The sequence below is a fragment of the Panthera onca genome, chromosome A3, assembly GCF_046562875.1.
Source record: "Panthera onca isolate mPanOnc1 chromosome A3, mPanOnc1 haplotype 2, whole genome shotgun sequence".
NCBI classification, from domain to species: Eukaryota; Metazoa; Chordata; class Mammalia; order Carnivora; family Felidae; genus Panthera; species Panthera onca.
The window spans coordinates 113123244-113135182 of NC_138341.1; the positions used below are offsets into that span (position 1 = coordinate 113123244).

An 11939-nucleotide genomic window follows, 5' to 3' on the forward strand; every position below is an offset into this window, starting at 1 on the left:
TACCACCCCAGGCGAAGGACTTGGGGCAGTGGGTCAACTGAGCTCGGTGAAAAGTCGTTCCGCGACCGAGGCCTCGGGGCGGGGACCCCGGGGCTGCCCTGATGGGGCGGGGCTGACGGGGCGGGGTCTCGGCTCCTCCCCCGGCCCGGGCGGCGGGGCGGGACTGGCCCGAGGGGCTGCGCGCCGAGGCGGTGGTGCAGCCTGGAGCACCCGGCAGCTGCGGCGGCCGGGGACCCTGGACCCCTCCTCAAGCGAGGTAAACGCCCGCGCAGCCCGCCGCCAACTTAGTCAAGTTGGAGCGGAGTTCGCCAGGCGCCTGCACGGGGGGCTCTGCGGCGCAGGCAGGGGCGAGGGAGGCCTCGAACCCGCGTCCCCGGGGTGAGGGTCCTCCGACCTGGGGCCCGGAGGGTTGGATAGCCTCGGACAAGGAACCCTCCCGGGATCAGGGGACTTACATCCAGGACCCTGGGCGGGGGAGGCCTGGAATCAGACCCCGGGAATGGCACATGCGCCCCAGGGCCCTGGAGGTCTCCTCCCCGCCCCCTGCCAGGACCCTGTCCTGTCACCAAACCTGGGGCCCGGCTGCCTCGCAACCCCTGCCCCCCAGCAGCCGCTGGAGGCTGTCGCGCCAGCATCTCCTGAATTTTTCACGTAGGGGGCGGGCCGGACACGCCGTTCCCATGGCACCAGGGCTCTCGAGTTACAGCCCAGGGAACCCCCAGATTCCCATCGCCCTTCGGAATACCAACCCACCCCGTGCTGCCTCTTAGCCCTCAGCGGAAGTGAATCCCCCAGGGGCCCTCAACCCTCCTCCGTATCCCCCAACCCCGATCTGAACCTTGGGGAAGTGAGCTGTGGGGTAGGGGAGGGCCGGGGCAATTCAGGTGCCTTTCAGAACGTAGGTCCTATGTTCCGAATGGGAGGGACACGTCTGTGGACAGGGTGTGTGCATGCTTGTATGGATCCCACCTCCCTGCTCCCCCTCTGCCTGTCTCTGCCTGTGTGTCCTGGGGTATTCGGTCATCCTCAAGGCATAGGAAGTGACCTCTGGGTGTGCATGCGTGTGCTCACAGCCTGCACGTTCACCCCTCCCAGCCCGCTCTAGGCTTACTCTGGCCCTGAAGCCAGGAAGCCCCCACCCCAAAGAGCTGAGGTGCCTCCTCCTGTCATTTGAACAGGAGAAGGTTTGGGAGGAAGTCATCTCAGAAGCTCATCTGGACCCTGCAGAAGGGGGTGACAGCACCTGGCTCACTGCCCATTCCTGCTTCTTGCTCACAGAGGGAAGGAAGGAAGGAAGGAAGGAAGGAAGGAAGGAAGGAAGGCGCAAAGCCCCTCCCACCCAAGGATGACACTAAACACCCAGCAAGAAGCAAAGACCCCCCTGCGTCGGCGAGCCAGCACTCCACTGCCCTTGTCCGCCCGGGGCCACCAACCTGGCCTCCTGTGTACAGCACCTTCCACAAAATCCCAGCATCCCCGGCTGGGCCAGTCAGCCTCCCTCAATCCTCCCCCCCGGCAACCTTCACCTGCCCCCAATGGTTGGTCCTCTGAATCCAGCGACTCTGAAGGCTCCTGGGAGGCCCTCTACCGCGTGGTACTGCTTGGAGATCCTGGCGTAGGGAAGACCAGCCTCGCCAGCCTCTTTGCAGGGAAGCAAGAGCGAGACCTCCATGAACAGCTTGGAGGTAGGGACTCTGTGGGCTGGGCTGGGTTGTGGCCACAGGAGTAAAAGCCCTGTAGTCAGGGGCACAAGGCTGCCAAGAACAGTTGTGCAACTCACACACTGCTCAACTCTAAAGGGCATCATTCACATAGACTGTGAAGTGAATGATGCCCCCTGACAGTTGTGCAGGGCACAGCCCACACAATGGTCTAGAGGAGGGAAATTTGTTGAATTGTGAGAATTTTGCCAGTTTCTCAAGGATGATTAATTTCCATGTCATAAGGGAAGCAATTCTGAGCTCCATGAGTCTCAAAGGGAAAGAAATAAGTAGGCTTCCAGCCAGCTCAGAAACTCCCAGCCCCAACTTCCACCTCTCAGATCCTCCTACCTCCACAGACAACCATCCATGCCCACCATGACCAGCAGCAAAATTAAGATCTTGACCCACATGGAGACTTCCCAGGTTCCCTTATCCTCAAGTGATGCAGTGAGCAGAGAGAGCCGGGGGCCCCAGGATGAGGGGAGAAGGGACAGGACAGAGGAAATGAAGAGGGGTCCTTACAGGACTAGCTGAGAGTCCACAGGATGAGTGGAGAGGGAGGTTGGTTAAAAGCAAGGAGAAAGTGGGGACACTCTGGCCAGGCCCCTTCTCTAGCCTTGACCCCTCTGAGTGTGAGAACCCATATGAGGCATGTATATACGTGTACCTATAGGCGTGACCAATGCGGAGATTGAGGCCCAAAGAGGGTTCATACGACTTGCCTGAAGCATGCACTAAGCCAGGGACAGAACAGGAATGAGAGAATTCCCAGCCAACTTTAACCCCACCATCCCACACGCATCAACCAACAACCAACCAAAGTAGCAAAAGTTTTCTCAGCACCTACTATGTGTCAGCTATCTTGCTGGCAGCTGGGGAGACATGGGCTCCTCATGGAGCTTCCTGACCTGTCAGGAGAGACAAGACATCAAGCAAGTGCGGGAGCACTTCCAACACAAGTGGAGGGGGCGCTGTGATCAGAAAGGGGACTAGGGGAGGCCACACCCTCCCCAGGCCTGCTCCTCCTCCCTGAGATCTGGCTCTTCCCTTGGTTGCAGAAGATGTGTACGAGAGGACCCTCACGGTGGATGGAGAGGATACCACGCTGGTGGTCATGGACACCTGGGAGGCTGAGAAACGGGTATGGCACAGCAGGCAGGACTTGGGGGGGCGGGGGGGGGGGGGAGGTGCTGAGCCTAGGACCAGACCCCTGTCCCCTCCTCGGACACTACACAACAGGGACATGGCAGAGGCCATCCTCGGCAACCCCCAAGGCCAACAACTCCCAAGCAGCCTTTGGAACCAAAGACTGAAGAACCTCGTGACCGTGAGTCCTTTCTCACTCCATTGATGCCCTCTACAGCCGTCCCAGGATGTGCTTCTCCCCCTGCCGACCCCCACCTTGTCCTCAGGACCCTCATCCCACACACTACCCCCCACACACTGTGCAGAAGGAGGAACACTGCATTTAGCACCAAAATGTCTGAGGGTAAACGACCCCCTTTCTCTTGCCTACCAGCTGTGTGGCTTTGTGCAGGTGACTTCACCAGTCACCCTGAGCTTCAGTTTTCTCAACTGATAGATGGGTTGATCGTTCCTGCCTTCCTTACCAGCTGGTTTTTTTAAGTTCTTATGCAATTTCACAGTGGTGAGCAAGCGGTGTGCAGCATGAGACAATGCTGAAAATAGGTGAAGAGATGTAAATAATGATCATTCTAAAGACTCGTAACTTGGTAGCTAGTAAAGAAAGAAACCAAAGGAAGTCCTTCCCTACCCCCTTCCAGAGCGGGAAGAAAGCAGACAGGGATATGTCCCTGTTATGCTTGTCTCACCTTGTCTGAGTTTTCTTTTTTCTTGCTATACAGATAATACATGCTCACTGTAGAACTTTGAAGAAATACAACCAGAGAGAAGGATGTAAAAATCACCGGGAGCCCATCTCAGTAAGGGGTAGGCCCCGCCCCTAATATGCAGAGAGGCCTCACCCATGGGGTGGGGCTTAGGAGGGTTGGGTGATTGGCCAGAATGGCTGCCAGCCCTAGCCATAGGCAGAAAGGATGCGGACGAAGGAGCTAAGTGGCCAATTCTTTTCCGGCAGAATAAAAGAACACCCAAGTCCAAATGAGCGTGATGAGGATGATGACGGTCTTCCTAACTGCAGCTGGCATTTATGCAGCTGGGTGGAAGCCCACCCTTTTCCCAAGTGTCAGCCCCTGTGCTAAGCTCTGTATATATATTATGATGTTCAGGCAAAGCAAAATCTGTGAGTGAGTATTCTGATTCCCATTCTATTGATGAGTAAACCAAAGCTCAGAGAGGTTCAGTAATGGGTCCAAAGTTGTCAGAGAGCAAGTGGAATTCAAACCCAGATCTATAAGACTCTGATCCTGTATTCTTTTTTTTTTTTAAGTTTTTTGGTTTTGGTTTTGGTGTTTTTTTTTTTGTTTTTGTTTTTGTTTTTTTTTTGAGAGAGAGAGAGTGAGAGAGCAGGAGAGGGGTGGAGAGAGAGAGAATCCCAAGCAGGCTCCGTGCTGTCAGCGCAGAGCCCAATGTGGGGCTCAAACTCACGAACTGTGAGATCATGACCCGAACCAAAATCAAGATTCAGCTGCTTAACCAACTGAGCCACTCAGGTGCCCTCCGAGTCTGTACTCTTCTGCACGAGGACTGTCCCTCTCCATCGCCACTGGGAACACCACCTTTTGAGCCTTCAGCTGGGGTTTCACCCCTTTACCCATTCAGTAAAAAACACTAGTGGGATATGTATCACGGGCCAGGACACTGGAGACCCAGCAGCGTATAAGATAGATGCGTCCCCTGGCCTTATGGAGCTCACAGGCTGGTGAGGGAGGGGCTACTTTTGAATGCAGTTGAAAATCCTATGGGGCAGAGTCCAGTGAATTAAGAAAAGGGATCAGCCTGGAAGTCCCATTTGGGAGGCAGGTGGGGGGAGGAGTACTGGAACTGGAATTCTGTGCCCAGCTGGCTGGCTGTATGGCCTTGAGAACGTTTTCTCTCTCCTCTGGCCCTTGGTTTTCCTACAAGTAAAATGGGGAAACTGGTTCAGTTTGAACCAGTTGGTGACGGTGGAGGGTCGAGGCAATTTCCAAAAAGGGTCCACAGTAGCAGTGTCATTGGATTGAGTATTTATTTACTTACTTACTTATTTATTTGAGAGGGAGGGAGGGAATCTTAAGCAGGCTCCTTGCTGTCAGTCTAGCAAGACTGAGCCCTCCTCAGAAACCAGACACAAGAGCTGAACCCTTCTCAGCAGGAAGAGAAACCAAACAAATCTTTGGTCTCCAGTGTCCAGCCCACACTAGGAATCCAGGAATGAGAAAATATAGTCAGGTGGGTTCACTAGCCCAATTTTGCAAAGAGAAACTGGGGCTCAGACAGGGTTGGTGGTTTGCCCACGGCGACGATACAGAGAACAACGGCAGAATTTGTTCCTCAAACCTGTCTAGATTGTAAGCCTCAGCCCCGGTCCACCCATCAGACCATCCATCCCAGCCTCCGCCCGGGGCCACCCATCAGACCATCCCAGCCCCACCTTTCCCAGCGACGCCCCTCTGGCGGAGAGGTAGGTACCTTACGGTTTGAGGACAGGCCTGGGGTCCCTCTGTTGCAGGATGAAAGCTGGAGCCAGGATTCATGCCTGCAGGTGGGCAGCGCCTATGTCATCGTGTATTCCATCGCAGACAGAGGCAGCTTCGAGAGTGCCTCTGAGCTCCGCATTCAGCTGCGGCGCACGCATCAGGCCGACCACGTGCCCATCATCCTGGTGGGCAACAAGGCTGACCTGGCACGCTGCCGGGAAGTCTCCGTGGAAGGTGAGCCGTCTACTCCACCCTCCTCCTCCAGCTTTCTCTCTGCCGCTAACCCTAACCCCGGCCCCATCCTGCATCTACTTGCCTCAGCCTGAAAGCTAGGAACTGTTCTCGCCTCCTCTCTCACTTCCGGAAACCAGTCCCCCAAATCCTGTGAGGCCCACCTCCCTTAACCCCACGTTCCCTTCCCCCCCGTGCCCACAACCTCTGCCCCATCCTGGCATCTCCACCTTAGTCTGGACCAGCCCCCCTACTTCTCTCTCCCCGTTCAATCAGTTCTCCTCGCCAGCTGCCAGAGTTTTCCAAAACCAGATCAGACCTTGTCACTACTTTGCGTAAAAAATCCCCCTATGGCTCCCCCATGCCCTTAATCAGAGACACTTTATCCACCGGACGGGATAGGTCCACTGCCTACAATCTTTTCAGGGGCTTATACCCGAGACCTGAAACAATTATGAGCTCCAAAACAAATACAGTGAGAAATTTGTAAATTCCAATTTCACAAAGCTTTAATCATCTACAAAACTTCATATTGTGACAGCCAACAACTGCAAACCAAAACGTTTAGTTATATATAAGTTGTATTTAAAGTGGGATGGGGAATTAATTTCAATACATGTGATAACATGTGGGACCCATAAAGATCTCAAAATGGCTTTCCTCACGGGGAAAAATCTAAAAAATATGGAAACTGAGAGCCAGAGAAGGTAAGCCAGCTCCACGGGGTCACCAGCCACTGGGGGCTAGAAGCCAGGCCCCTGTCTCCCAGCCCAGTGGCTTCCTGGAGATGGAAGACGATATATGCCTTGTGAGCAAACATCCCCAAATTCCGCAGCAAAACCCCCAGGCGATTTTGTGAAAATGCTGTCCCAGATCTCATCCCAAACCTCCCAAATCAGATTCTTGGCTGGTGGTTTCAGGAATCTGCATTTTAACAAGCTCCCCCAGGTAATTCTAATGCACAGCTTAGACCCTTTACCTGACATTCAAGACCCTTCCCAGCCTCGCTTTGCATCAGTATCAGTCACTAGCCTGTGCACTAACTCCTCAGAGCCGGGTCTCGTTGTCCTCGGAATCCCCTGGCACCCAACGCAAGTTAGGGCACAAAGAAAAAAGTGACTCAGCTTGAGACTCAACGCACCTCTTCCTACCTTTATGTCCCCCTCCACCCGGCCCGTCTGACCCCGCCCCTCAGAGGGCCGCGCCTGCGCGGTGGTGTTCGACTGCAAGTTCATCGAGACGTCGGCCACGCTGCAGCACAATGTAGCCGAGCTCTTCGAGGGCGTGGTGCGCCAACTGCGCTTGCGCCGCCGGGACAGCTCGGCCCCGGCGCCTCCCGCGCCCCGACGGCGCGCCAGCCTGGGTCAGCGGGCTCGTCGCTTCCTGGCACGGCTGACGGCCCGCAGCGCCCGCCGGGCCCTCAAGGCCCGCTCTAAGTCTTGCCACAACCTGGCGGTGCTGTGAGGCCGCCCTGCCTCCTGGGGGTGGCGGAACACTGGGCTGCATTCTGAGCTCCACCGATGCCACCGAGGGTCCTCGACGCAGTTGCCTGGACTCGGCACAGTGGGCTGTGCCTGTCCGCTGCCCCGAGGGCCGCAGCATCTCCCAGAGCTGCAGCTTCAGGGACCCCCTCCGCTCCAGGAAGGGGTGGACAGACTATGGGACCGAAGCCTCAAGTTGGGCACAGAGTAGGGTTTTGTTTTTGTTTTTTTACGCGGTGCGTGTCTTTTTGTAAAAATCTTCCTTGTCCCTTGGCTCTGGCCAACTCACAATAAACCAGACCAGAAGGATGTCCTGTCTGCATGCCCAGACCTCTTTTGGAATCTTCCAGGCATCTCCACCTCCCACTCTTCCATCTGCACTGGTTGCAGATTGGGTTAACCTGCTGACTTGGGTCAAGGTCAGTCAGTCAAATCAGTGGATCAATTGTGTGTTCAGGCCCTTCTCCCCTTCTCCGAACCACTGGGCATGGCCCCTGTGCGGCACCCCTCGCGCCCCCTCCCCCATCTTCGAGGGAGACCCCGTGGAGCATAAACAACCACAGTTCAGTGTGCTGACCTCCTATTTTCTCATAAACCCATGTTTTAGATTGTAGGTTCATAAAATCTTATCTGGAAGGGATCTCAGCATTCATCCTCACGATGTAATAGCTATCGTTTGTTAGGAGCTGTGTTCTAAGCTGTCACAACTAGGAATTGATCTTCACAAACCCTGTTTACTAATTAGGAAAATAGACCAATAGACGGTGAAGGTCCGCGGTCAAGATCATTTAGCTACTATAAGTGAACTTGTCAAAATTCCAATCCAGGCTTGTCAGGCTAGGGTTTGTGCCCTTTTCTGCAGTCCTCTTGGAGAATGTGACAAAGAGCTATAGAGTCCTGGGGAAGGGGACTTTCAAACACAAGTTTGCATATGACTTAACCTGGAGGGGTATCCTTGCCTCCATGAAACCCATCCATTAATCCCCAGGATTAGTTCAACTCATTCATTTTTCTGAGTGTGGGAACTGAAGTCCAGAGAGAGGAAGTGAGCATCCCAGCGTCACCCAGCTAGGGAGGGTGAGGACTGGACCCCAGGACCCAGCCTCCTCTCATGTCTGCGCAGGAAGTAGGAGGTAGTGAGGCATCCAGCCTGGCTGGGGCTGCGGGGCTGAGGCTGGACCGTAGGGGTCAGGTCAGGAGTTTCCAGCCGAAGGGGAAAGGGGTGTCACTACTTTGAGAGGAGAACAAGATGCAAATGGTTGGGACCATCATGTCCCTGACGCCTGACACCCCTGCCCCCAACCAGCTGCCCGCCCAGATGCCTTGGCCACCAGGAACATGGTGCCAAAGAAGGCTGGAGCTTGGGGCAGACGAGCCCCATATCCTCCGTCTTCAAGCCCCCAGTCTTGCCAGCAGGGCACTGATGGCACTTATTTCCTCATCCTAACTCCAGCTCGGGTTAAGGGAGGAGGAGGGGGGTCTTCCCCCACCCCAAGCTGTCTCTGGCCTGCGGTTGTGGGGGAGGGGCTCCAGTTGTGGAAAGTTGGCAGAGGCAGCCGGCAGCAGCCGGAGAGTGGAAAAAATGATATCAAACCCAGAAAAATGCAGGCCGGATGGAGGGCCTGAGTCGGCCCTGGGAGGTGAGAGGGAGGGAGGGAGGGAGGGGGCTCCACAGGCTGAGAAAGGAAGAGGGGCCAGGGGGAGAGCACAGGAGCTGGTTTTGAGAACACTGAAGGTAATCGCTGTCATTTCTTCCTTTCTTCATCCACAAATATTTATTGAGGGCCTACTAAGTGCGGGGCACAGTGCCAGGCCCTGGGGAGGTAGAGGCAAACCGAAGCAGTAGGATGCTGCTCCCTGGAGCCCCCGTCTGGTGGGGACAGCAAACTAGAACACAAGTAAGTGAATAAAATGGTTACAAACAGATAAGGGACTAATGAGGGTGTTCGTGGAAGGCCCTGAGGATAATCCAGTGCAATCCTGCCAATTTACAGATGGGGAAACTGAGAACCGGAGAGAGGGGGCGGGCTTACCCCAAGCTACTCAGAGTGTGGAAGAAGTCATTGAGACCAGGATTAGGGATGGAAGGGGAGGAAAGGAAGGGAGGGAGGGAAGGAGGGAGGGAGGGAGGGAGGGAGGAAGAGCAGACCAGGGTCAAGGGGAAAATTATGCGGCCAACATGGCAGCGCAGTGGTTGAGGTGGGTCATAGGTCCTGAACCAGAGGGTCTGTGTTCAATCCTCTATCTCTCTGTTTCTCAGTTTCCCCATCTATAAAATAGGATTCACGACAATTCCCTCCTCAGGATTGATGTGAGGATTCAATGACCTAAGATGTGTAAATTTCTTGGGGCGCCTGGGAGGCTCAGTCAGTTGAGCGTCCAACCTCAGCTCAGGTCATGATCTCACAGTCCGTGAGTTCGAGCCCCGCCTCGGGCTCTGTGCTGACCGCTCGGAGCCTGGAGCCTGCTTCCGATTCTGTGTCTCCCTCTCTCTGACCCTCCCCTGTTCATGCTCTGTCTCTCCCTGTCTCAAAAATAAATAAAATGTTAAAAAAAAAAATTAAAAAAAAAAACAGTCCCTGTGTCAAGGAAGATTCAGTGACTGTTGGTTCCCACTAGCATATCTTAAGACCTTGGGGAAACCAGGTCTTGTTTTGTTTTGTTTTTTAATCTTCTTTAAATGCTTATTTATTTGGGGAGAGAGAGATTGCGAGTGGGGAAGGAGCAGAGAAAGAAAGAAAGAGAATCCCAAGCAGGCACCGTGCTGTCAGTGCAGAGCCCAATGCAGGGCTCGAACTCAGGAACCCTGAGATCATGACCTGAGCCGAAATCAAGAGTCAGTCACCTAACAGACTGAGCCACTCAGGCGCCCTGACCAGGGCTTGTTAAGGGTGGGATACTCTGGGACTGTAAAGATTTGCTTGGGAGTCTTTGCCCTGCTGTGACACTGGAGGACTTTAGGAAAATCTCTTCCCCTCTTGGGCTTCAGTTCTCCCATCTGTAAAATAAAGAGATTGAATGTGAACTTGTACCATATATTCATGTGCGAACCCATTTACTGTCTGCCCACCCCCCCCCGGGAATAAATGCCCCATGAGGTTAGGGCCCCCAGTACTTCTCTTTCCCCAGCCACCTACAACAGTGCCTGGCTCATAATAGGTGATCAATAAATACCTGTTGAAGGGAGTGATTAACTGATCTGCAAAATGGCCCTTCCAATCCTGACCCCTCTAACTCTAGGAGTCTGTGAATAAAGCATAGCTGGGAAAGCGTGTGACAAAACCACAATACTCCTCCCAGGGACATGACCCGTGATAGTTTAGAAAAGTCTTTCTCACCCATTAAAAAAAAAAAAGCTAACTTTGTTTTAGCTCTTTCTGTGTGCTAGGCCCCATGTTATATGCTTGATACGCATTTTCTTATCTAATTATCACCACACCCATCTACTTAATAAGTACCATTTAACAGATGAGCAGATTTAGCAGAGTGAGGCTAAGAAAACCCAAGAAATTTGTCCAAGAAAGCGTAGTCAGGATTTGCACTCAGGTCAGGTAGGAGATGCTTTCTTTATTGTAGAGTTGGGGAAACCGAGGCCCAGAGAAAGGAGACAAATTGTCCAAAGGCATGTAATAATAATAGCAAGCAACTACATCACTCTTACTATGTATCAGGCACTGTTCTAAGTACTTTGCGTATATTCAGTCCTCAACACTGGTCATATTATCACGATGCCAGTTTGCAGATAGAGACACTGTATCGCAGAAAGAAAGGTTCACTGCCCTGCCAGGTCTGCACAATTAGCAAATAGCAGAGCTAAGATTCGAACCAGGGACGTGTAGTCCTGCGGTTTGTTAAGGGCTTGCCTCTGTTACACCATCTGTCAGTATGGCAAGTCCAGAGCAGGCTGGTGTAAATGAAGGGGCACCAGCACCCTGCTTCCCGGACTGGGGGCGGGGGGGGGGGGCAGAAAACAAAAGCACACTGAGTGTATTCTAAGCCGCCAGCTGGGACTTTCCACCTTGAAGGGAGAGTACTGTTATGGAAAAAATGATAAAGCTCTGGAAAGATGAATGTCTCCCAAAGGGCCCCAAGTCTCTTCACAGTCCCCCCCAGCCTCCTTAGTAGGAGACGGCCACAAACTGTGCCGGCCTGATCCAGATGAGACGAAGGCCACCTGGAACTTGACACACCCCAGCCAGGCTCCCTGAATACTGAGGATCACCGGCCTCGATGGAAAGTTACAATTTCTCAGCCAAGGGCACAAAGCTTCCACTCAGGGAGCCCCCCTCCCGAGTTATCAGGTTCAGGCTGAAACTGCCTGTCCCCGGATGGTGGGAAATTCCCGTCCCCTAGGGGTGGCTGAAGCCTCCCTTTACTCAGCAAACTTGGACAAGGGTGTGTGTTCTGAAGGAGGGCAAGAAGGGTAAAGAGCGTCACAGCTGTCTGCTTCATAAAGACCAAGAATCTCTCAGTTCTGCCACGACCATAAAACCTTAGGCAAATCAAAACATACAGAGTGAAGGCGTTAGGGTAAAATTCTCTATGTGGTTGTCTCTGACTCAAGAATATTGGAATATTCTAGTACCTTAGCTTGAAAAAATGCACAAGTTCAGCTTCAATTTCAGCAGCGTTCCCTTCTGTTCGCATCAGGGTTCAGTTAAAAATAATACTGATGATGGGATGGGAGCTCTGGGTTCAGCAATGTGTGCAATTTTCTCCAGTTCCATCTGGTTCAAGTTCAAGGCTAGGATGGGTCACCGTTCTGGTTTCTAGGCTGCATAAGGAACCACCCCAAAGCTTAGTGGCCTAAAAACAAGCATTTTATTATGCTTCTAGATTTTGTGAGTCAGGAATTCAGGCAGGGCAGAGTGGATACAACTCCTCTCTAGGGCCTCGGCTGGGAAACTTGAAGACTCGAGTGACTG

The 11939-nt window shown here is 53.5% G+C and overlaps 1 protein-coding gene across 2 annotated transcripts; it reads left to right on the forward strand.

The window, feature by feature from the left end:
* Positions 1–127: 127 nt before the first annotated feature.
* On the forward strand, positions 128–7490 carry REM1 (RRAD and GEM like GTPase 1). Of its 2 annotated transcripts, XM_060614576.3 has the most exons (6): positions 128–256; positions 1279–1685; positions 2762–2844; positions 3569–3646; positions 5335–5536; positions 6729–7490. In XM_060614576.3, the coding sequence occupies exons 2-6, from the start codon at positions 1346–1348 to the stop codon at positions 6995–6997; spliced, it is 972 nt and encodes a 323-aa protein (XP_060470559.2). In that variant the 5' UTR covers positions 128–256; positions 1279–1345; the 3' UTR covers positions 6998–7490. The 2 variants fall into 2 exon arrangements, with proteins under 2 accessions (XP_060470559.2, XP_060470565.2); XM_060614582.3 differs by lacking the exon at positions 3569–3646 and having other exon boundaries at positions 129–256; positions 6729–7480.
* Positions 7491–11939: the final 4449 nt, after the last annotated feature.